Source organism: Salvelinus fontinalis, chromosome 9 (genome assembly GCF_029448725.1).
Source record: "Salvelinus fontinalis isolate EN_2023a chromosome 9, ASM2944872v1, whole genome shotgun sequence".
Classification (NCBI taxonomy): Eukaryota; Metazoa; Chordata; class Actinopteri; order Salmoniformes; family Salmonidae; genus Salvelinus; species Salvelinus fontinalis.
This window is the reverse complement of record NC_074673.1, coordinates 60,820,779-60,847,469: the sequence shown is the minus strand read 5'-3', so window position 1 is coordinate 60,847,469 and position 26,691 is coordinate 60,820,779. Positions and strand designations below refer to the sequence as shown.

At 41.4% G+C, this 26,691-nt stretch overlaps 2 protein-coding genes across 2 annotated transcripts in view; both read right to left on the bottom strand.

Annotated features, from left to right (window-relative positions):
* Positions 1–546: 546 nt before the first annotated feature.
* LOC129862906 (guided entry of tail-anchored proteins factor CAMLG-like) lies at positions 547–12,457 on the bottom strand. The gene is made up of 4 exons (XM_055934999.1): positions 12,139–12,457; positions 6,042–6,514; positions 5,816–5,881; positions 547–1,970 (listed from the first exon to the last, which is right to left on the bottom strand). Exons 1-4 carry the CDS (start codon positions 12,299–12,301, stop codon positions 1,770–1,772), a joined length of 903 nt encoding a protein of 300 aa, XP_055790974.1. The 5' UTR covers positions 12,302–12,457; the 3' UTR covers positions 547–1,769.
* Positions 12,458–13,671: 1,214 nt separating this feature from the next.
* LOC129862904 (G protein pathway suppressor 2-like) overlaps positions 13,672–26,691 on the bottom strand; it is a 32,375-nt gene continuing 19,355 nt past the window's right edge. Inside the window, exon 12 of the mRNA XM_055934996.1 lies at positions 13,672–13,928. Within this exon, the coding sequence (XP_055790971.1) occupies positions 13,890–13,928 (39 nt within the window). The 3' untranslated portion in view covers positions 13,672–13,889. The remainder of the gene's footprint in view (positions 13,929–26,691) is intronic.

Sequence of the window (26,691 nt, the reverse complement as noted above, 5' to 3'; positions counted from 1 at the left end):
TGCACACTGACACGGTCGCCAGGTGTATGGTGTTTCCTCTGACACATTGGTGCGGCTGGCATCCAGGACGCAAGGCTCTCAACCTTCGCCTCTCCCAAGTCCGTACGGGAGTTACAGTGATGAGACAAGACTGTAAATACCAATTGTATACTACGAAATTGGGGATAAAAAAAGGATTAAAAATAACTAAATGCAGTGAATAAAATTAAATGCAGTGATTACCGAAATTATTCAGCAATCATGATTTATTTGAAAAACACTGTTTCCATCATAATTTGTCACAAAGGAAGTTCTACATATGAAAAATCCACCCGTCTAACGGATAAAAACTTGTTGATATTTTGAAAATGTTTCAATACGTCGCAATTTTTTGTTGTTGTGTCATTGCGTTTGTCAAATAAACCCGGGTCAATGGAAACCTGCCTACTGATATCAACCCAAATGAACAAGGTCACATATGGACACTTAGCCTACATCTCAGGTCGAATGAAGCAGCATCGAGATAGGAGTTTGATGACTGACTGATCTAAAATCAACCAGAGACAATTGTGAAATGCTCCAAGGTTTTATTGGTTTAATACAGCATATTCATTCCAGTAGGTTATTACCAGAAGCAACATTAGCTTCTCTGTATCTTTGTGTTGATATCGATGTCAATATTTCACATGAAATAATAAATTATGAATACAGCATTTACACAGAAAAATATAATTGCAAAAAATTATGAAAAGCAAGGAAGTAAATCTGACAAACAAGAGATCACACCAATGAAGTTACATAGAAAACCTGTCTCAAACTGAATCAATTAATTTGGATGCAATGAGGGATTAACAGATGATGTAACATGCCACAGAGAGAGTGAGTGAGGCTGGGATAGCTAGAAAAGCAATACATGACATTTCCACAATCAGAGTTATCCAGCACAGATATATACAAGCTTATAAGATCCCACTGCCCCACATTGAATAGCAGTGACAACACACACTTTCCAAAAAGACAATCCTAAGTAAACCTTTTAATTTTTTTACATTTTACCTTTATTTAACTAGGCAAGTCAGTTAAGAACAAATTATTATTCACAATCACGGGCCTACCCCGGCCAAAGCCTAACCCGGACGACGCTGGGCCAATTGTGCGTCGCCCTTTGGGACTCGCAATCACGGCCGGTTGTGATACAGCCCAGGATCGAACCAGGGTTTGTAATGACGCCTCTAGCACTGAGATGCAGTGCCTTAGACCGCTGAGCCACTCTCGGGAGCCCTAACCTTCTCTTAGCGCAGATTAAAAGGTAAATGTAATAAGAGTTTAGACATGTACAGATAAAGTCAACCATGTCTTTAAGCATACAAGGGTGAAAAAATCATAGGCAATATTCAGAAAACCCTGAATGACAAATGCATCTCCTGTCTTCCAAATGAGATAAATCAATTCACCAGAAACAAAACAAAAATTGCGAACTAACTGGACCCCTTATATAAACACTGTAGAGAGCAAAATAAATGGTAACTTAAAGCAGCTCCTATCGACAAGATGTAGTCGAGGGTCAGAACACAAATGAATGTTATGTTACCTTGTTCAACCTGTTTTTTCTGTCTTCTTCCCTTATCTACCTGTGGACATTGCACCTCGACCCCCTCTCCCCTATGGGTTCTACTGATTCGGGAAGGGAAATGGTGTGGAGAAGGAGGTAAGGTAAAGGATCAGTATCAGGGGGTCAGCATAATGTCCACCTCTGTGACACCGCCATAGCACAGGGACTTTCCTGTCCATCAGGGAGTCTCAGCCTCTTCTGGACCAACCAACAGCAGGATCTCGTGACTGAGGATGAATGTAAAGAAGTAGACACAGAGGTCGGCGAAGACGTCGCCCATCTTCTTGTAGGTGTCCATGGAGCGGTTGATGACCTCCGCAGGGATACCAGACAACAGGAGCGCGGCGGTCAGCACTGTGGTTTGCATCTTCTTCTCAACCTGGTGGATGACGGAAAGTTTTTACACGTGTATGTATGCACAATACACATGTTATGACCATATATGCCTGACCCATTTGGTATACACTATATATACAAAAGTATGTGAACACCCCTTTCAAAATGTGTGAATTCGGCTATTTCAGCACACCCGTTGCTGACAGGTGTATATATCGAGCACACATCAATAGAAACTCCATAGACAAACATTGGCAGTAGAATGGCCTTACTGAAGAGCTCAGTGACTTTCAACGTGGCACCGTCATAGGATGCCACCTTTCCAAGTCAGTTCATCAAATTTCTGCCCTTCTAAAGCTGCCCCGGTCAACTGTAAGTGCTGTTATTGTGAAGTGGAAACGTCTAGGAGCAACAACGGCTCAGCCGCAAAGTGGTAGGCCACACAAGCTCACAGAAAGGAACTGCCGATTGCTGAAGCTCGTAAAAATCATCTGTCCTCGGTTGCAAAACTCACTACAGAGTTCCAAACTGCCTCTGGAAGCAACATCAACACACTAACTGTTCGTTGGGAGCTTCATGAACAGTGTTTCCATGGCCGAGCAGCCGCATACCAGCCTAAAATCACCATGCGCAATTCCAAGTATCGGCTGAAGTGGTGTAAAGCTCGCTGGCATTGGATTCTGAAGCAGTGGAACGCATTCTCTGGAGTGATGAATCATGCTTCACCATCTGGCAATCCAACGGATGAATCTGGGTTTGGCGGATGCCAGGAGAACGCTACCTTCCCCAATGTATAGTCACAACTGTAAAGTTTGGTGGAGGAGGAATAATGGTTTGGGGCTGTTTTTCATGGTTCGGACTAGGGAAGGCCTTTTCCTGTTTCAGCATGACAATGCCGCCATGCACGAAGCGAGGTCCACTGTCAAGATCGGTGTGGAAGAACTTGAGCGGCCTCCACAGAGGTATGGGATGAATTGGAACGCCGACTGTGAGCCAGGCCTAATTGTGGCTGAATGGAAGCAAGTCCTTGCAGCAATGTCCCAACTAGAGGTTGACCGATTAATAGGTATGGCCGATTAATTAGGGACAATTTCAAGCTTTCATAACAAATCGGTACTCAGCATTTTTGGATGCCGATTATGGCTGATTACATTACAATCCACAAGGAGACTGCGTGACCACCTGTTACGCGAGTGCAGCAAGGAGCAAAGGTAAGTTGCTAGCGAGCATTAAACGTATCTTATAAAAAACAATCAATCTTAACATAATCACTAGTTAACTACACATGGTTGATGATATTAATAGTTTAACTAGCTTGTCCTGTGTTGCATATAATCAATGCGGTGCCTGTTAATTTATCATCAAATCCCAGCCGACTTCGCCAAACGGGTGATGATTTAACAAAAGCGCATTCGCGTCAGGGTATATGCAGCAGTTTGGGCCGCCTGGCTCGTTGCGAACTGTATGAAGACCATTTCTTCCTAACAAAGACCGTAATTCATTTGCCAGAATTTTACATAATTATGACATAACATTGAAGGGTGTGCAATGTAACAGCAATATTTAGACTTAGGGTTGCCACCCGTTCGATAAAATATGGAACGGTTCCGTATTTCACTGAAAGAATAAATGTTTTGTTTTCGAAATGATAGTTTCCGGATTTGACCATATTAATGACCTAAGGCTCATATTTCTGTGTGTTTATTACATTATAATTAAGTCTATGATTTGATAGAGCAGTCTGACTGAGCGGTGGTAGGCACCAGTACGCTCGTAAGCATTCATTAAAACAGCACTTTCCTGCGTTTGCCAGCAGCTCTCCGCAATGCTTGAAACACAGCGCTGTTTATGACTTCATCAACTCCCAATATTAGGCTGGCAATCATATAGTGCCTATAAGAACATCCAATAGTCAAAGGTATATGAAATACAAATGGTATAGAGAGAAATAGTCCTATAATAACTACAACCTAAAATTCCAAGTATCGGCTGAAGTGGTGTAAAGCTCGCTGGCATTGGATTCTGAAGCAGTGGAACGCATTCTCTGGAGTGATGAATCATGCTTCACCATCTGGCAATCCAACGGATGAATCTGGGTTTGGCGGATGCCAGGAGAACGCTACCTTCCCCAATGTATAGTCACAACTGTAAAGTTTGGTGGAGGAGGAATAATGGTTTGGGGCTGTTTTTCATGGTTCGGACTAGGGAAGGCCTTTTCCTGTTTCAGCATGACAATGCCGCCATGCACGAAGCGAGGTCCACTGTCAAGATCGGTGTGGAAGAACTTGAGCGGCCTCCACAGAGGTATGGGATGAATTGGAACGCCGACTGTGAGCCAGGCCTAATCGTGGCTGAATGGAAGCAAGTCCTTGCAGCAATGTCCCAACTAGAGGTTGACCGATTAATAGGTATGGCCGATTAATTAGGGACAATTTCAAGCTTTCATAACAAATCGGTACTCAGCATTTTTGGATGCCGATTATGGCTGATTACATTACAATCCACAAGGAGACTGCGTGACCACCTGTTACGCGAGTGCAGCAAGGAGCAAAGGTAAGTTGCTAGCGAGCATTAAACGTATCTTATAAAAAACAATCAATCTTAACATAATCACTAGTTAACTACACATGGTTGATGATATTAATAGTTTAACTAGCTTGTCCTGTGTTGCATATAATCAATGCGGTGCCTGTTAATTTATCATCAAATCCCAGCCGACTTCGCCAAACGGGTGATGATTTAACAAAAGCGCATTCGCGTCAGGGTATATGCAGCAGTTTGGGCCGCCTGGCTCGTTGCGAACTGTATGAAGACCATTTCTTCCTAACAAAGACCGTAATTCATTTGCCAGAATTTTACATAATTATGACATAACATTGAAGGGTGTGCAATGTAACAGCAATATTTAGACTTAGGGTTGCCACCCGTTCGATAAAATATGGAACGGTTCCGTATTTCACTGAAAGAATAAATGTTTTGTTTTCGAAATGATAGTTTCCGGATTTGACCATATTAATGACCTAAGGCTCATATTTCTGTGTGTTTATTACATTATAATTAAGTCTATGATTTGATAGAGCAGTCTGACTGAGCGGTGGTAGGCACCAGTACGCTCGTAAGCATTCATTAAAACAGCACTTTCCTGCGTTTGCCAGCAGCTCTCCGCAATGCTTGAAACACAGCGCTGTTTATGACTTCATCAACTCCCAATATTAGGCTGGCAATCATATAGTGCCTATAAGAACATCCAATAGTCAAAGGTATATGAAATACAAATGGTATAGAGAGAAATAGTCCTATAATAACTACAACCTAAAACTTCTTAACTGGGAAATTGAAGACTCACTTTAAAAGGAACCACCAGCTTTCATATGTTCTCATGTTCTGAGCAAGGAACTTAAATGTTAGCTTTTTTACATTGTATATATTGCACTTTTACTTTCTTCTCCAACACTTTGTTTTTGCATTATTTCAACCAAATTGAACATGTTTCATTATTTATTTGAGACTAAATAGATTTTATTTATGTATTATATTAAGTTAAAATAAAAGTGTTCATTCAGTATTGTTGTAATTGTCATCATTACATATATATATATATAAAAATTGGCCGATTAAATCGGTATCTGCTTTTTTTGGTCCTCCAAAGGTCGGTATCGGTGTTGAAAAATCATAATCGGTCGACCTCTAGTCCCAACATCTAGTGGAAAGCCTTCCCAGAAGAGTGGAGGCTGTTATAGCAGCAAAGGGGGACCAACTCCATATTAATGCCCATGATTTTGGAATGAGATGTTCGATGAGCAGGTGTCCACATACTTTTGGTAATGTAGTGTAGCTGTGCTCCATTCACTATATATTACTGCCAAAAGGTCAAGCGGTATCTCTTACCTTTGGAAAATATTTGTACAACCCCATGTAGGCCAGTTCGAGGGTGAGGAATGGTGCGAATATGGACTGCAAAGGGGAAGAGTAGCCTAGTTAATGAACTGCTTCAACAAATCCTTACTCTCATATTACCATACATGCGGCATAATCTAAAACAGAATAAGTCAGTGGTATTAAACAAAATCAAAGCTCTCAAGGGAAGAGACAACACTTTTCCGATCAGACTCACCAGATACTTGCAGACAAAAACCCTGACAAAGAGAGCAAGGAGGACACTGCCGACAAGCCTGAAGAGCCTGAAGGAGTCCAACTCATCTGGGTCTGAGCCGGCTGCATCCTGGGCTTGTTTCTCATTGGCCAGTTGGCCTCGGAGCTTCATGGCGTCATCAAAGCGGGACAGGTACTTCTGCAGCCCTCTGCGTGGGGATCCAGAGCGGCTGGGCTCATCGGCCGCCAGCTGGGCCTCTCCGCGTGGCCTCTGACGGACGCCCGGTGTCACGTCCTTGTCCACACCGCCACCCAGCACCTCGCTGGTGTCTGGCAGGGGATACCCTCTCCTCTCTGAGAGATCACTGTGGGGGTGGCTGCTGCCTACTGCCTCTGGGAGGAATGGAGACAGCGTGGGGGAGGGGTATGTTGACCACGAGTTGCTCCTGTCCAAGTCCAGATGGAACACGGGTGCCGTAACACTTCTGGACGCTCCTGTTGGGACAAGGTCGTTGACATGACGTTGTCAGTGTAATGGATTAGGCTAACTAGATTTATCTGGGATATGACAATAGAGATTCTATATATGGATATATTGAATGCAAATCAGTAAGCTTGTTAGATAATACAGAAGAGCGCTGAATTGTCATGACTGCAGCACATTTCACACTGATGCAAAGGTTTATTTTCTAGCTCACTGCATCATGGTCCATAGCAATAGCGGTGTGTGGGTAAAATCAATGGGGAAGCCAAGCCAGGAAAAAAAGCCTTAATACAATAATACAACCTGGTTTGTGATAATTGCGTTGGTTGCTCTAGAACAATAAGAAGAAAGTGGCAGAATAAATTTAACCACTCCTTCGTTTAATCACAAAACCGGAGAGCAACACTGCCCTATCAAGCAAAAAGGTAGTGACTACTCATAGCGTGGAATTGAGAAAAATTGCTTTTATTTACCCTGGTTTCACAGTAACTTTATCCAGTTACTGCTCAAACACAATAGAGGCAGGATACTTGTCCATATGATTAAGCATGTATTTAATGCAGCAAAAATGACATTAACTAATTTTCAACCAAATGAGCAGGTACTGCCTTTTTGCTCAGAAGGGCAGAACATGTGTCTGGTAAAGTCCACAAAACATATCGCATGTAACAAACAGTTACATGACCTACAGCATGGTCAAGCAAGCTTTGAGTTTTTGTTGTCCTAGGTTAAAATGCTTGCTCGCTAGCCTAACTTCTTTTCATGGACAACGATGCGCCAGGCGAGCTAGTTAACATTATCCTACTAAACCTAGCTACACGTTTTACTTTCATCCTCTCAGGCCAGGGGCACAATGTATGAATTTATGGTTGGATCAGAATCACCGTTATAACCATTGGCCAGTATGGAGAACTAAGTAAAACCCCAAGTCCAAATCTACATACATGGCTAATTTTGGAAAAATAAAATAATAGCTAACTACCCACTGGAGGACAATGACACAAGACGCAACAATTCAAGTTTTTTCTGTCAATAAGGTTTGGCTTCTGATGTGATTGGTGTGAATCCAAATCCAAACTGGCTTCCCTTGACAGGTGTTTTTGGTGCACCAGGAACATTCACAGTTGAGCTCATTGATTGGCTATTATTTTATACTTTTTTTATCAAGGGAGGCCAAATGCTTGCTGGCTTCCCTTGCATTCCATGCTATGGGCAGGAACAATGTCATACTCTTTTTGACCAGACAGCATCAGATAGCTGGGCTACACATACAGTACCAGTCAAAAGTTTGGACACACCTTCTCATTCAACGGTTTTTCATTATTTGTACTATTTCTACATAGTTTTGATGTCTGCACTATTATTCTACTATGAAATAACACATATTGAATCATGTAGTAACCAAAAAAGTGTTAAACAAATCAAAATATTATACATTTGAGATTCTTCAAAGTAGCCACCGTTTGCCTTGATGACAGCTTTGCACACTCTTGGCATTCTCAACCATCTTCATGAGGTAGTCACCTGGAATGCATTTCAATTAACAGATGTACCTTGTTAAAAGTTCATTTGTGAAATTTCTTAATGCATTTGAGCCAATCAGTTGTGTTGTGACAAGGTAGGGGTGGTATACAGAATATAGACCTCTTTGGTAAAAGACCAAGTCCATAGTTTGGCAAGAACAGCTCAGATAAGCAAAGAGAAACGACAGTCAATCATTACTTTAAGACATGAAGGTCAGTCAATACAGAAAATGTCAAGAACTGTAAAAGTTTAAAAGTACAACTGATTGGCTCAAATGCAATACATTCCACAAATTAACTTTTAACAAGGCACACCTGTTAATTGAAATGCATTCCAGGTGACTTCCTTATGAAGCTGGTTGAGAGAATGCCAAGAGTGTGCAAAGCTATCATCAAAGCAAAGCGTGGCTACTTTGAATAATCTCAAATATAAAATATATTTTGATTTGCTTAACACTTTTTTGTTACTACATGATTCCATAGTTTTGATGTCTTCACTATTATTCTACAATGTAGAAAACAGTAAAAATAAAGAAAAACCCTTGAATGAGTAGGTGTGTCCAAACTTTGGACTGGTACGAGAGGGGAGTCGTTTCGTTCGCTCGGATGCTTTCTCTGGTGAGATACATTCAGCCTCTTGTGAATTGAGAGACAAAAGATCAATAATTTAGTATGTTCTTTTCTTGGTACATTTTTGGGGGAAGCCTGGCTTCCCTTGGCATCCATGAATACACGCCACTGGTTCATAGTAGCTAGTAGATTGTAACAGGGTAATGTCAATTTTTTATCAACCTTCTCAATGAGAGAAGATTTGAAATTGTCAAGATGGCGGCGTAAACATTGTTTGATTACTTCATGGAGCAAAACATTTATTTTATTTAATAACAGAATTTTATAAATTCTAACAAACCCCCTGTTACTAGACATTAGGCAGATTTCCATTGACCTAGATTTAATTCTAAATGCCTACTGCTTGCAAAATCTATGTATTTTTTTTTTGAATAATGTTTCTATACAGGACAAGGATTGTCCTGACTTTCAAGAATGCCTGTTGAATTGCTTCGCCTTGCTTTTATGGCTGGCAAGTTTCACCATCCAATTATTTCAGATCTACAGGAGTGCAAGTTTCACCATATGACAGTTGTGGCAGCTTCACCATGGCACAGACAGTGGCGATACGTTAGAACATGAGAATTATTAGAATATGGCAAATATTGGAAGAGAATTGTGCCGAAGGAGATGGCTGCCGTTTTACGATCCCGTAGCCAATTGTAATATTGTGTATGTTTTTCCTCAACTTATTTCGTACATAATGTTTCTGCCACCGTGTCTTATGACCGAAAAGAGCTTTTAGATATCAGGACAGCGATTACTCATCCCGTACTGGAGGGATACTTTTTCTTTAACGAGTCGGACGGGAAGGATTTACTTCAGACGCCTGACGAGGCCCTCATCCCCGTCATTCGCAGGAGAAAGAGATGGAGGTATCGAGAACGAAGGTCCGGGTGCCTTGTAAGGATACGTCGCCAAGAGAGGGTAATCCACCTTAACCATCGGTCCTATTAGCCAACGTACAATCAATCGATAATAAAATAGACAAACTATGATCATGTATATCCTACCAACGGGACATTAAAAACTGTAATATCTTGTGTTTCACCGAGTAGTGGCTGAACGACGATACGAATAACATACAGCTGGTGGGTTTTAAGCTTTTTCGGCAGGATACAACAGCAGCCTCTGGTAAGACAAGGGGTGGCGGTCTATGTATATTTGTAAACAACAGCTGGTGCACGAAATCTAAGGAAGTCTCAAGGTTTTTCTCGCCTGATGTAGAGTATCTCATGATAAGCTGTAGACCACACTATTTATCAAGAGAGTTCTGTATTTTTTGTAGTTGTCTATATACCTCCACAAACCGATGCTGGCACTAAGACTGCACTCAATGAGCTGTATACGGCCATAAGTAAACAGGAAAACGCTTAGCCAGTGGCGGCTCTCCTAGTGGCCAGGGACTTTAATGCAGGGAAACTCAAAATCCGTTTCACCTCATTTCTACCAGCATGTTAAATGTGCAACCAGAGGGAAAAATAAAAAAACTCTAGACCACCTTTACTCCACACACGGTAAGGAGTAACCGTGTGTCACCCTCCTCTATACCAGGCGGTGTCAGAGGAAGGCCCTAAGACTCCAGCCACCCTAGTCATGGACTGTCCCCAAGCCATACGACTCTTGAACAGGTTACCGGGAACAGGCTACCTAGAGCCCTCTTTTATGCTGCTGCTACTCTCTGTTAATTATCTATGCATAGTCACTTTAACTCTACCTACATGCACATATTACTTCAATTACCTCTACTAACCGGCCCCCCACACTTTGACTCTGTACCGGTATAGCCCCTGTATATAGCCTCGCTATCGTTATTTTACTGCTGCCGTTTAATTATGTTACTTTTATTTTGTATTTTTTGTACTTAACAATTTTTCTTAACTTAAAACTGTAAGCATTTCACTGTAAGGTCTACACCTGTTGTATTCGGTGCAAGTGACAAATAACATTTGATTTGATTTATTAGTCAGTTATTGTATTCTATCCATGCTGGCTTTGGCAGGCTATCAGGGACATGAAACAGAGATGGGAGGGCATAGAGGCTGTTGCTAATTTATTCATGCGCAATTTGCCTATATTGGTAATGGAAGCATTTCAACCACTACATTTTTATTAGACAATATATTACAAACAAATGTAAAGGTGTGACTTCATTACGTTCAGATGTTTTTATAGACACAAGATATTTAAAATGGAAACGCACCCTAGCAGGCAAATTTCGCATCTATTTTCTAAGGAAACTTTATATTTGGTCCAACTCAATGAGTTATAAAAACATTTAAATGCACCCCCCTCCCCAATGTAAAAATAAATAAAAATCACACAAGCCTCTCCTTGTATTGTAAAATAAATTAAACACCCTCCCCCCTCAGAATTAACTCAAAATAATGTTAATGACCACAAATAGCAATACCTGCTGTATTGACCCTGTGTTTATAAACATGAATATCAACTTTGCCACTCCAGCATGCTTTTGGGACACAGTCGAAGCCACGCAGGGCTACAGGCCCGAAGGTTGAGGTTTCGCCCACCAACAAGCTCACTCTCCTGTTTCATTACACTACAATCAGAGCTGGCTGCAGACAATGATCAGCTTGGAGGAAATCAGATCTCGACAAACAGAAACCACATCCCTCCTTACCTTGTAGGCTTGCCCAGTATCGAAGGCTTGGTTTGACAATCTCCGAATGTCATTAAACGTTTTGGTGTTTTGTCTCTTTCCATTCATCAATTGGCCACTGCACAGTTTGGATTGATTGATTATATTTGTCAGTTAAAAAAAATACATATATTCACAAAGATTTTTTCAAGTGACCGGGATTGCACGATAAATATCGGGGGACTAATTTGTGGTCGCCATTTTTTACGTAAATATATATACGATTACATAGATACAGACACATTACAGACATAGAGACGTAAAAATGCCCAACCTACAGATGAGTATGAGGGGGGAGTTTAAGTACAATTCTTACAAGCTTGTTTGGCTGGTAGCTTATTCTTTAGATGTTTGGAGTTGCTGGTGAACCATGATGTGCAGGCATAATCAAAGTGACACTGGCCTATAGGCTTAGGTGTCCACTGTATGATATTAATAGTTGAATACATATACAGCCTATATAAAGGAAGAGAAGCTTAGGCCTAACACCAGAGATATAGAGATATGCTGGTGGCATGCTACGACACTCACAGTAAATTTCGATCTGTCCCTTAGATTTCTGGCTTTCGAGGGAGTTTTTCTAAGCCACTGTGCTTCTGCATTGCTTGCTCTTTTGGGTTTTAGGATGCGTTTCTGTATAAGCATTTGTGACAACTACCAATGTAAAAAGGGCTTTATAAATAAACGTGATTGATTGATCTAAAAACGCCTATCAGCCAGCTGGCTGAGTAATGGTCTGACTGTCCATTGAAGCGAGCTGCAAACTAATATAAGCTATCAAGCTAAACAATTTGCTTGTCTCATCAGCCAGCAAACCCTTGACCACCACTTAGGTTTTCCTTACCGTTGTTTTCAGCTTCAGCTTTGGTGAAACCCACAATTCTGTTCATTCTGTCTTCGGAATTCATGAGCAATTTTCGTCTCCGAATTTCTGCTCTTCTTTGCGCAGAAGAAAGACAGGTTTTCTCTTCTGGTGTATTTAGACTAGTGTCATCTGGACACTGCATGGTTTCAGAAATATTACGATTATTTCATATACAAGACACAATATTCTGATCGTGTAGACAAATTCTTAGATTGTTGCACTTTACTGCAGCTGGATACAACAGAATGGGGCCTGCCTGTATTGTCTGTGTAGTGCGCACGTTGATGATCTCATCATCTACGTAAAGCTAAAAGGTTCAAATCGTCTTACACGGAACACGTCTTAACATTTGTAATGATCCTTTTTCACTTGCTTTTTTCACGTGTTCTTTACACCTGTCCAGTTGGCATTTACAGGTCATTAAAACGCTTTTTATAGTCATTTTTTACATATATTCATTACACCTGTCCAGTCTGTATTTACAGGTGATTAGAACGCTCGTTATGGTCATTTTTATATATATTTTATGTATATTCATTACACCTGTCCAGTGTGTATTTACAGGTGATTAGAACGCTTGTTATGGTCATTTTTACATATATTTTATATATATTCATTACACCTGTCCAATGTGTATTTACAGGTGATTAGAAAGCTCGCTATGGTCATTTTTACATATATTCATTACACCTGTCCAGTGAGTATTTACAGGTGATTAGAATGCTCGTTATGGTCATTTTTACGTGTTCATTAAACCTGGATTACACCTGGAGACGGGGGCTTAAACCCCCCACAATTTCCCTGTCAACTGTTTGTGAGAAAAGTACCTACTTTTCCAAAACCCCATCTGTTAGATAAATAAAGGAAAGCAATAGTCACTCCTTTCCAAACCACAAATGCTGGATTAAAATATGTATTCTAAAAAGGAATTTATAAACGGTTAAGGAGGCAGCGGAAGAAGGACCAGGGTGCGCAACATGTGAGAGAAATAAGCTTTTTGTGCGTATGGAAAATGTCTGGGATCTTTTATTTCAGCTCATGAAACATGAGAGCAACACTTTACATGTTGTGTTTATATTTTTTTCCAGTGTATATACCTCCATGTGAAAACGTGCTACAAACTGAGACGTCATCGCTCAAGTTGATAATCCAATGTTTTGCGAATAGCTGGCTAGCAAATATCTAATATTATTTTAAGGCTACATCTCTGCACCATTTCTTTTGTCATTGATAGGCTGTACATTTACCTGCTTATTGAAAGCTCTGATTTCTCAAGTTCTGATTTCTCATTAATTCTCCCTTCCTCCTCTGATGTATTCCATATTTCCCACTTCCTCACCAGACGGTAGCAACAAATTATTCATCAACAACTTTAAAAAAAATGGTAGTAGACATTTACAGATCATAGTCTAGCCCAAAAATAATGAGACTGTTTCAGCATGTAAAAAGTAACAGTACAAAACATACATCATTTTAGAAAACATTGAAAAAGTCAACATAAAATAACAAGTGTTGTGACTGAATAGATATTTAATAAACGTTTCAAAACAATACATTATACTATAGACCTGCAAAATTACTAACGTCCAGCATAAAAAACATTTGAAACAGAATTTACTGGAATAGTTCTGTATTTATTTCAAAAGATGTAACAATTGTTCATGAAGCAAACATTGCATGACTTGGTGAAGGTGTGGGAGAAAGAAGCAGTCTGTTTTCCTCCCCCTCCTTCATCCGTGGTGCTCGTTCATCATGGCATTTGGAGATTCCTGTGAACATCAACAGTCAAACATGTCATTCTGAACAGCACCATCTTCCTAACAAGAATTTAGACCAGTTGACAATTCAACAAAATTCAGTCTTGTCCATGTTGATAATCGGTACAACATGAGACAGATCGCAAGACAGCGAGCTGTGACTTGTTGCACCACATAGACTTACAGATCTAGTTTTTTCAGGCATCAAGATAAAAACAGCATACAAAAAACATGTTCAATTATTTCCAACTCACTACAAGTATGTTACTACGCTGAGAAGCATATAGGCAACACTAAGAAGTTCTGTGATTCTTCTCCTATATGGCATAAACATAACCTGCTGACAAACAATAAGCCTTTTGTGTGCCCATTGTGGGCGGATAAGGGTGTGCATAACTTGCGAGTCATGTATAATGATAAGGGGCTAATACCTTTCCAGGACCTCAAACAAATGTATTCACTTCCAGGCTTTTCATGATTCCTTTACCTGCAGTTAAGATCTTTGTTAAAAGCTTATGGTGTACCATGGGATGCCCCGTTAACATCCCACCACATAATGCTTACATGGATAGACCCTTCATTAACATCTAAAATGGTCTCTGCCACTTATGATTGGCTGCTGTCTGTTAAATGCTCTACATTGGGTGTCACTGTAGTATGGAACCGTGAAATGCAGGGATTGGGGCACGACCTGAACTGGGATACCTTTCGGGGAAAATGTATTTGTTACACCTAAAAACCCAGCACACCAGCTCATACATTGTAAGCTTATACGTAGAAGTTATGCAACTCCATTTAGACGTTTTAAGATGAAGCTGATTCCTACTCCCAATATGTGATAGATGCCGTATCAATGCTGTTGGAACACTAATGCACATGCTTTGTGAATGTCCTGTGGTGTCCCAGTTCTGCTCACATGTTTCAGATTTCCTTACAAAAAGTATGGGTTTCCCTGTCAACAAAGATCCACCTTTATTTTATTTTTTAAATCCAGGGTTACTGTAAGCAGTTTAGTCACCTCAACTTGCTCAAATTCCACATTATTTATTACAAGATTTAGTTGAAGTTTAGGGTTTAGTGAATGATCTTTACCAAATACAATACTTTTAGTAAAACATTTTTTAGGACTAATATATTCCTTTCCGCCCACTCTGAAACGGACTGCAGCTCTTAAGTTTTGCAGTCATTTCAGTCGCTCAGTCGTCAAAGCCAGTGGCATGTCGTTAGTAAAGAATTTAAAAAGTAAGGGGCCTAGACAGCTGCCCTGGGGAGTTCCTTATTGTACCTGGATTATGTTGGAGAGGCTTCCAATAAAGAACACCCTCTGTGTTTTGTTAGACAGGTAACTCTTTATCCACATTATAGCAGTAAAGTGTATAGCCATAACACATACGTTTTTTCCAGCAGCTGACAACGATTGATAATGTCAAAAGTACCACTGAAGTCTAACAAAACAGCCTCCAAATCTTTTTATCGTCAATTTCTCTCAGTTAATCATCAGTCATTTGTGTAAGTGCTGTGCTTGGTGAATGTTGGATGTCCTTCCCTATAAGTGTGCTGAAAGTCTGCCGTCAATTTGTATACTGTAAAATAGTCATAGTCAAGCAAAACAAAAAGCAAAAGTTTACTAAGGGTTGGTAACAGGCTGATTGGTCGGATATTTGAGCCAGTAAAGGGGGCTTTAATATTCTTAGGTAGTGGAATGACTTTTGCTTCCCTCCAGGCCTGAGGACACACATTTTCTAGTAGACTTAAATTGAAAATATGGCAAAACAGGAGTGGTATTATCGTCTGCAAATTGTTTATATCTTCCATCTAAGTTGGCAGACCACTGTGGCTTGTCATTGTTAATAGACATCAATAATTTGTTCACCTCTTCACTTACTTTACAGAATTCAAAATGACAATGCTTGTCTTTCATAATTTGGTCAGATATTCTTGGGAGTGTAGTGTCAGCGTTTGTTGTTGGCATGTCATGCCTAAGTTTGCCAATGAAAAAATCATTAAAGTAGTTGGCAATATCAGTCGGTTTTGTGATTCAATGAATGATGGAGCTGAGTTTGCCTTTTTTCCCCAAAAATGTCATTTCACTTTGTCATTTATCTTTGTTTCATAGTGCAGTTTCATCTTCTTTTTACTCAGTTTGGTCGCATGATTTTTCAATTTGCAATATGTTTGCCAAGCAGATGTGCCACCAGACTTATTTGCCATTCCTTTTGCCTCATCCCTCTCAACCATCATTTTTTTTTTTATCCTCATCAATTCATGGTGATTTAACAGTTTTAACATTCTTTTTCTTAATGGGTGCATGCTTATTAGTAATTGGAATAAGACATTTCATAAACGTGTCAAGTGCAGCGTCTGTTTGCTCCTCATTACACACCACTGACAAACAAATATTCTTTACATCAACAACATAGGAATCACTACAAAACTTATTGTATGACCTCTTACACACTATATTAGGCCCAGTCTTTTGAACTTTGGTTTTCCTAGATATGGCTAATATATTGTGGTCACTACATCCGATGGATCTGGATAGTGCTTTCAAGCAAATGTATGCACATTTGTAAAGATGTGATCAATACATGTTGATTTGATTCCTGTGCTGTTTGTAACTACCCTGGTAGGTTGACTGATAACCTGAACCAGGTTGCCGGCACTGGTTACAGTTAGAAGCGTTTTCCTGAGTGGGCAGCTTGATGAAAGCCAGTCAATATTTAAATCACCCAGAAAATATACCTCTCTCTTGATATCACATACATTATCAAGCGTTTCACACATGTTATCCAGATACTGACTGTTAGCACTTGGTGGTCTATAGCAGCTTCCTACAGGAATGGGCTTTAGGTGAGAAAGATGCACCTGTAGCCATATTACTTCAACAGTGTTTAACATGAGATCCTCTCTAAGCTTTACAGGAATGTGGTTCTGAATTTAAACAGCAACACCTCCACCATTGGCATTTCTGTATTTTCTGTAAATGTTATAACCTCATATTGCTACCACTGTATTATCTAAGTGAGTTTCAGAGATGGTCAGAATATGAATGTCATCTGTTACAGGCAAATTATTGATTTCATGAACCTTGTTTCTTAAAACGTTAACGTGAGCTATTTTGAGCACTTTTCTTCTGGGATGCTTACTTTGAATTTTTTTTCTCGGGGGTGGATCAGCTTTAATATTGCAGATTGTAGCTTCCATCAATGTAATTGTCTGCATCATTTCCAATCCCCCATATATTTTTGGGGTAAATATACAGCTGAAGTCGGAAGTTTACATACACTTAGGTTGGAGTCATTATAACTCATTTTTCAACCACTCCACACATTTCTTGCTAACAAACTATAGTTTTGGCAAGTCGGTTAGGACATCTACATCTAGTGGCCTATATTAGTAGTCACCCCCAAAGTGTACCTTGTTGAAATTATTATTTTAATGGACAAATAATGAGCTTTTCTTTCAAAAACAAGGACATTTCTAAGTGAGCCCACACTTTTGAACGGTAGTGTACATACATAAACATTCATACTTAAACACATACATACACACATGCACATTCATATATACACACACTTTATACCTTTATTATTCCCTGCAAACCCTGCCACCCTTCCCCCAATTGGAGTAAACTAATAAACAATAACACTTAGGCTTCTATCTTCAGTTTATACATCTTATACACATTTTACAGACACAATCTATTTTACAATAGTTATATTTTGTTGGTTTTTAGTCCTGGTCTTATTCTATTTCTGATGTCCATACAGTTTGATTTCTATTTGTAACTGTGTTATTCTATTTGTAACCGTAACATTTCTGTAACACCTATAGCTATCTTGGGGATAACTGCTGGTAGTTCTGGAATAGCAAATGCGGAAGCAAATACAGTGCCTTTGGAAAGTATTCAGACCCGTTGACTTTTCCCACATTTTGTTACGTTACAGCCTTATACTAAAACAGATTAAATACATGTTTCTCATCAATCTACACACAATACCCCATAATGACAAGGCAGAAAACAGGTTTTTGAAATGTTTGCAAATGCATTTAAACTAAAAAAGAGTAAGTATTCAGACCCTTTGTTATGAAACTCGAATTTCAGTTCGGGTGCATCTGGTTTCCATTGATCATCCTTGAGATGTTTCTAGAAATTGATTGGAGAATAAGTAACGTGGTCTGAATACTTTCCGAATGCACTGTACGTTGGCAAATGTCTGTCTGATTGCCAGAAAACTGATTTTGACCCACTGGAAAATCCCAAACCCACCATTTTACAATCAATGGGTTAATAGCATGTTGCAAAGTCTCACCTTGGAAAAAATGAAATGTACAGTGTGGATCCACAACTTTATTTTATAAGACACGGCAACATTTTCTTTATTTTGTTGGCACCGATTCTAGTGTTTGATTATGTACATTTACATTACATTTTAGTCATTTAGCAGACGCTCTTATCCAGAGCGACTTACAGTAGAGTGCATACATTTTTATTACATTTTACATACTGAGACAAGGATATCCCTACCGGCCAAACCCTCCCTAACCCGGACGACGCTATGCCAATTGTGCGTCGCCCCACGGACCTCCCGGTTGCGGCCGGCTGCGACAGAGCCTGGGCGCGAACCCAGAGACTCTGGTGGCGCAGCTAGCACTGCGATGCAGTGCCCTAGACCACTGCGCCACCCGTACCCGTACCCGAGTTTACATTTGCACTCGTGTGTATATATATATGATGTGAACCTCAATATGAGGATATAAATAAAATAAAATAATTGAGGAACATTTGGGGTGGAAGGGGAGGGAGGGATTTGGACATGATAAAAAAAAAACTATCTATTGCTGGTATTTTTTTTAAATAATGCTCTGTCATAAGTGACTCCTGTCTTATTTCTCTTATTTCTTGAATGCTAAGCCATCTTGGAACATATCAGTTGGGCTGCGTTTGGATGGGAGGTTTGTTTTGTTTTGATTTTTGTTGCTGGTTGGTCGTTTAACCAATCAGATCAGCTCTGAGAAAGATCTTAGGTGAAAATGTCTGGTGTGGTTGGTTGGAGGACCGATTGGTGGAGGGGAAATCAGAATTGGGCTACCTATGAAAACGCATGTTGATATTGTACATTGTTTATATATACAGTGCTTTCGGAAAGTATTCAGACCCCTTGACTTTTTTCAAATGTTACGTTACAGACTTACTCAAATGTATTTAATCGTTTTTTTCCCTCATCAAACTACACACAATACTCCATAATTACAAAGCAAATTTATTTAAAAAAAAAACATAAATCACATTTACATAAGTATTCAGACCCTTTACTCAGTGCTTTGTTGAAGCACCTTTGGCACCGATTACAGCCTCGAGTCTTTTTTGGGTGTAACGCAACAAGCTCGGCACAGCTGTACCTTGGGATTTTTCCCCATTCTTCTCTACAGATCCTCTCAAGCTCCGTCAGGTTGGATGGGGGGGAATTGCTGCACAGCTATTTTCAGGTCTCTCCAGAGATGTTTGATCGAGTTCAAGTCCGGGAACTGGCTGGGCCACTTAAGGGCATTCAAAGACTTATCCGGAAGCCACTCCTGCATTGCCCAGGCTGTGTGCTTAGGGTCGTTTTCCTGTTGAGCAGGTTTTCATCAAGGACCTCTCAGTACTTTGCTCCGTTCATCTTTACCTCGATCCTGACTAGTCTCCCAGTCCCTGCCCGTGAAAAACATCCCCACAGCATGATGCTGCCACCACCATGCTTCACAGTAGGTTTCCTCCAGACGTGACGCTTGGCATTCAGGCCAAAGAGTTCAATCTTGGTTTCATCAGACCAGGGAACCTTGTTTCTCATGGTCTGAGAGTCTTTAGCTCCAAGCAGGCCTTCATGTGGCTTCCATCTGGCCACTCTATCATAAAGGCATGATTGGTGGAGTGCTACAGAGATTGTTGTCCTACAAGGTTCTCCCATCTCCAAAGAGGAAATCTTGAGCTCTGTCAGTGACCATCAGGTTCTTGGTCACCTCCCTGACCAAGGCCCTTTCTTAGCAGCAATTCGACCACTCTGAACAGTTGATGTTGAGATGTGTCTGTTACTTGAACTCTGAAGCATTTATTTGGGCTGCAATTTCTGAGGCTGGTAACTCTAATGACCTTATCCTTTGCAGCAGAGGTAACTCTGGGTCTTCCTTTCCTGTGGCAGTCTTCATGAGAGCCAGTTTCATCATAGTGCTTGATGGTTTTTACGACTGCACTTGAGTAAAGTTTCAAAGTTCTTGAAATTATCCTTATTGACTGACCTTCATATCTTAAACTAATGATGGACTGTCGTTTCCTTTTGCTTATTTGTGCTGTTCTTGCCATAATATGGACTTGGTATTTTACCAAAGAGGGCTATCTTCTGTTTACGCCTCCTACCTTGTCACAACTCAACTGTTTGGCTCAAATGCATTACGAAATAATTAAATTCCTCAAATTAACTTTTAACAAGGCATTTGAAGAAACTTTCAAAGTTTGACATTTTCCGGATGACTGATCTTCATGTCTTAAAGTAATATAGACACAGCACCTGTCAAAAGTTTGGACACACCTACTCATTCAGTTTTTCTTTATTTGAACTATCATTGTCGCATATTAGTGAAGACATCAAAATTATGAAATAACACATATGGAATCATGTAATAACCAAAAAATTTTTAAACAAATCAAAATATATTTTATATTTGAGATTATTCAATGTAGCCACCCTTTGGCTTGATGATAGCTTTGCACACTCTTGGCATTCTCTCAACCAGCTTCATGAGGTAGTCACGTGGAATGCATTTCAATTAACAGGTGTTAATTTGTGTAATTTCGTCCCTTAACTTCTTATGGGCACCGTCCCACCTGGCCAACATCCGGTGAAATTGCAGAGCGCCAAATTCAAAATACAGAAATACCCATTTTAAACATTCATGAAATATTGTTATACATCGGCTTAAAGATGAACTTCTTGTTAATAATACAGCCGCTGTGTCAGATGTCAAAAAGGCTTTACGGCGAAAGAATACCATGCGATTATCTGAGGACAGCGCCCCGCTTACAAAAGCATACAAACATTTTACAATCAAGTAAAGGAATTACAAAAGTTAGAAATAGCAATAAAATTAATCACTTACCTTTGATGATCTTGGCGTAGCAGTGTAGACGTGTTTCTTTAGTCCTCTCGTGTACGTTTGTATTTTTTCGTATTTCTTGTATATATTTTAACATTTTTTTTCGATTTTCAATTCGATTATACCTTCCGGTAACCTACCTCACCCAATGTGATACGGAATCGCTATTATTTTTTTAACTTTGGAACACTTTCAAGAACCCCCAGTAGCTAACCAGCTAATCAGCTACAAGCTAATTTAGCTATTTTTTGCCGCTGCTAGCAGCTTTTACCTTCTGCACAGACACCAGCCCTGTTATTAGCCTGGATATTACTCACCAATTTACCAGCATCGGACTGTCTCTCGACAACAACGCCGGATTCCTGCCGTAAATCCCTGAGCCACTACTTCTGATCCTCACAGCTAGCTTGCAGCTAGCGCAGCTAGCGCCACTGCCACGAAGCTAGCACCAGTTAGCAAACACAATTCTACAATTCACAACCTCTCTTTCGCCATCGCCATCCGGCTTGGATTCTCTGTCGACACGACCACGTCTGGTCTGCAGACGAATACCCCATCCGCTGTGCCCTCAACCGGCCTCCGTCTGAGCAGACCCCCTCCGTCTGAGCAGACCACCCCCCGGGCTACTAACTTTAAACGCCGCGTGCTAGCTTAGTGGAGGCCTCCCTGCTCCATCTACGGCTGCCCTCTGGACACTATGATCACTTGGCTACATAGCTGATGCCTGCTTGACTGTCCATTAATTCACGGTACTCCATTCTGTTTATTTGTGTTTTATCTGACGGCTCTGTGCTTTAACTCAGGATCTGTGTGTAGTTAATCCGACCCTCTCTGCCTAGTCGTCGCCATTTTTACCTGCTGTTGCTGTGTTAGCTGACTAGCTGCTGTTATCTCACCTGTTGTTTTAGCTAGCTCTCCCAATCAAGACCTGCAATCACTTTATGCTTTATTGTATGTCTCTCTCAAATATCAATATGCCTTGCATACTGTTGTTCAGGCTAGTTATCATTGTTTTGGTTTGCAATGGACCCCGTAGTTCCACTCTCCGTACCTCTGATACCTCCTTTGTCCCACCCCCCACACATGCGGTGACCTCACCCATTGAGACCAGCATGTCCAGAGATACAACCTCTCTTATCATCACCCAGTGCCTGGGCTTGCCTCCGCTGTACCCGTGCCCCACCATACCCTGGTCTGCACATTATGCCCAGAATCTATTCTACCACGCCCATGAATCTGCTCCTTTTATTCCTTGTCCCCAACGCTCTAGGCGACCAGTTTTGATAGCCTTTAGCCGCACCCTCATCCTACTACTCCTCTGTTCCTCGGGTGATGTGGAGGTAAACCCAGGCCCTGCATGTCCCCAGTCACCCTCATTTGTTGACTTCTGTGATCGAAAAAGCCTTGGCCTCATGCATGTCAACATCAGAAGCCTCCTCCCTAAGTTTGCCTTACTCACCGCTTTAGCACACTCTGCCAACCCTGATGTCCTTGCCGTGTCCGAATCCTGGCTTAGGAAGGCCACCAAAAATTCGGAGATTTCCATACCCAACTATAACACTTTCCGTCAAGATAGAACTGCCAAAGGGGGAGGAGTTGCAATCTACTGCAGAGATAGCCTGCAAAGTTCTGTCATACTTTCCAGGTCTATGCCCAAACAGTTCGAACTTCTACTTTTAAAAATTAATCTCTCCAGAAATAAGTCTCTCACTGTTGCCGCCTGCTACCGACCCCCCTCAGCTCCCAGCTGTGCCCTGGACACCATCTGTGAATTGATCGCTCCCCATCTAGCTTCAGAGTTTGTTCTGTTAGGTGACCTAAACTGGGATATGCTTAACACCCCGGCAGTCCTACAATCTAAGCTTGATGCCCTCAATCTCACACAAATCATCAAGGAACCCACCAGGTACAACCCTAAATCCGTAAACATGGGCACCCTAATAGACATTATCCTGACCAACTTGCCCTCCAAATACACCTCTGCTGTCTTCAATCAAGATCTCAGCGATCACTGCCTCATTGCCTGTATCCGCCACGGGTCCGCGGTCAAACGACCACCCCTCATCACTGTCAAACGCTCCCTAAAACACTTCTGCGAGCAGGCCTTTCTAATCGACCTGGCCCGGGTACCCTGGAAGGATATTGACCTCATCCCGTCAGTTGAGGATGCCTGGTCATTCTTTAAAAGTTACTTCCTTACCATATTAGACAAGCATGCTCTGTTCAAAAAATGCATAACCAAGAACAGATATAGCCCTTGGTTCACTCCAGACCTGACAGCCCTCGACCAGCACAAAAACATCCTGTGGCGAACTGCAATAGCATCGAAGAGCCCCCGCGATATGCAACTGTTCAGGGAAGTCAGGAACCAATACACGCAGTCAGTCAGGAAAGCAAAGGCCAGCTTTTTCAAGCAGAAATTTGCATCCTGTAGCTATAACTCCAAAAAGTTCTGGGATACTGTAAAGTCCATGGAAAACAAGAGCACCTCCTCCCAGCTGCCCACTGCACTGAGGCTAGGTAACACGGTCACCACTGATAAGTCCGTGATAATCGAAAACTTCAACAAACATTTCTCAATGGCTGGCCATGCCTTCCTCCTGGCGACTCCAACCTTGGCCAACAGCCCCGCCCCCCCCGCTGCTACTCGCCCAAGCCTCCTCAGCTTCTCCTTTACCCATATCCAGATAGCAGATGTTCTGAAAGAGCTGAAAAACCTGGACCCATACAAATCAGCTGGGCTTGACAATCTGGACCCCCTATTTCTGAAACTGTCCGCCGCCATTGTCGCACCCCCTATTACCAGCCTGTTCAACCTCTCCTTCGTATCATCTGAGATCCCCAAGGATTGGAAAGCTGCCGCGGTCATCCCCCTCTTCAAAGGGGGAGACACCCTGGACCCAAACTGTTACAGACCTATATCCATCCTGCCCTGCCTATCTAAGGTCTTCGAAAGCCAAGTCAACAAACAGATCACTGACCATCTCGAATCCCACCGTACCTTCTCCGCTGTGCAATCCGGTTTCCGAGCCGGTCACGGGTGCACCTCAGCCACGCTCAAGGTACTAAACGATATCATAACCGCCATCGATAAAAGACATTACTGTGCAGCCGTCTTCATCGACCTGGCCAAGGCTTTCGACTCTGTCAATCACCATATTCTTATCGGCAGACTCAATAGCCTCGGTTTTTCTAATGACTGCCTTGCCTGGTTCACCAACTACTTTGCAGACAGAGTTCAGTGTGTCAAATCGGAGGGCATGTTGTCCGGTCCTCTGGCAGTCTCTATGGGGGTACCACAGGGTTCAATTCTCGGGCCGACTCTTTTCTCTGTATACATCAATGATGTTGCTCTTGCTGCGGGCGATTCCCTGATCCACCTCTACGCAGACGACACCATTCTGTATACTTCCGGCCCTTCCTTGGACACTGTGCTATCTAACCTCCAAATGAGCTTCAATGCCATACAACACTCCTTCCGTGGCCTCCAACTGCTCTTAAACGCTAGTAAAACCAAATGCATGCTTTTCAACCGTTCGCTGCCTGCACCCGCACGCCCGACTAGCATCACCACCCTGGACGGTTCCGACCTAGAATATGTGGACATCTATAAGTACCTAGGTGTCTGGCTAGACTGCAAACTCTCCTTCCAGACTCATATCAAACATCTCCAATCCAAAATCAAATCTAGTCGGCTTTCTATTCCGCAACAAAGCCTCCTTCACTCACGCCGCCAAACTTACCCTAGTAAAACTGACTATCCTACCGATCCTCGACTTCGGCGATGTCATCTACAAAATAGCTTCCAATACTCTACTCAGCAAACTGGATGCAGTTTATCACAGTGCCATCCGTTTTGTTACTAAAGCACTTTATACGACCCACCACTGCGACCTGTATGCCCTAGTCGGCTGGCCCTCGCTACATGTTCGTCGTCAGACCCACTGGCTCCAGGTCATCTACAAGGCTATGCTAGGTAAAGTGCCGCCTTATCTCAGTTCACTGGTCACGATGGCTACACTCACCCGTAGCACGCGCTCCAGCAGGTGTATCTCACTGATCATCCCTAAAGCCAAAACCTCATTTGGACGCCTTTCCTTCCAGTTCTCTGCTACCTGCGACTGGAACGAATTGCAAAAATCTCTGAAGTTGGAGACTTTTATCTCCCTCAACAACTTTCAAAATCTGCTATCCGAGCAGCTAACCGATCGCTGCAGCTGTACATAGTCCATCTGTAAACTACCCACCCAATTTACCTACCTCACCCCCCATACTGCTTTTATTTATTTACTTTTCTGATCTTTTGCACACCAGTATCTCTTCTTGCACATGATCATCTGATGATTTATCACTCCAGTGTTAATCTGCTAAATTGTAATTATTCGATTTATTGCCTACCTCATGCCTTTTGCACACATTGTATATAGATTCTCTTTTTTCTACCATGTTATTGACTTGTTTATTGTTTACTCCATGTGTAACTCTGTGTTGTTGTCAGTTCACACTGCTATGCTTTATCTTGGCCAGGTCGCAGTTGCAAATGAGAACTTGTTCTCAACTAGCCTACCTGGTTAAATAAAGGTGAAATAAAAAAATAAAAAAAATCTTCATATGTTTGCAGTCACAAGAGTCCATGTTACACAATAAATGTTTGTTTTGCAAAAACTCAGTTTTGTTGGCGCGTTTTCTTCAGTAATCCACTGGCTCAAAGGCGGTCACGACATGCAGACGAAAACATCCTAATAGTACCTGTAAAGTTCGTCGAAACATGTCAAACGATGTTTATAATTAATCCTCAGGTTGTCTATTGTCTAAATAACCGATAATATTTCAACCGGACAATAGCGTCTTCAATAGAAAAGAACAACAACGAACGGCGCACAATCGGTCACGCGCTCAAAACAGCTCTGGTTCATTTAGAGTCCACTGAAAGAATGTTCTCATTCTTCCTCGTTTTTCAGAAAAAAAGCCTGAAACAATGTCTAAAGACTGACATCTAGTGGAAGCCATAGGAACTGCAACTTGGGTCCTATCCAAATACATACTGTATAGGCATTCAATAGAAAAGTACCCACATCAAAAATATCCCACTTCGTGGATGGATTTTCCTCAGGTTTTCACCTGCCATATCAGTTCTGTTATACTCACAGACAATATTGTAACAGTTTTGGAAACTTAAGAGTATTTTCTATCCAATACTACCATGCATATGCATATCCTAGCTTCTGGGCCTGAGTAACGGGCAGTTTACTTTGGGCACGTTTGTCATCCAAGGCATTCAGAAAATAGCCCTATTTGGTAAAAGTCCATATATGGCAAGAACAGCTCAAATAAGCAAAGAGAAACAAGAGTCCATCATTACTTTAAGATAAGGTCAGTCAATATGAAAAATGTCAAGAACTTTTAAAGTTTCTTCAAGTGCATTCGCTAAAACCATCAAGCACTATGTCTGCTGCAGAGGATACATTCATTAGAGTTAACTGCACCTCAGATTGCAGCCCAAATAAATGCTTTACAGAGTTCAAGTAACAGACACATCTCAACACCAACTGTTCAGAGGAGACTTCGTGAATCAGGCCTTCATGGTCGAATTGCTGCAAAGAAACCACTTCTAAAGGACAAAAATAATAAGAAGAGACTT

What these genes read in the sequence shown, in the direction of transcription:
- LOC129862906 (XM_055934999.1), bottom strand. Translation starts at nt 12,301, where the DNA reads ATGCAGTGTCCAGATGACACTAGTCTAAATACACCAGAAGAGAAAACC. An exon ending in TTTTTGTCTGCAAGTATCTG is followed by an intron (nt 5,882 to 6,041) that starts GTGAGTCTGATC and finishes TCCCCTTTGCAG; the next exon opens with TCCATATTCGCACCATTCCT. An exon ending in TGTACAAATATTTTCCAAAG is followed by an intron (nt 1,971 to 5,815) that starts GTAAGAGATACC and finishes GTCATCCACCAG; the next exon opens with GTTGAGAAGAAGATGCAAAC.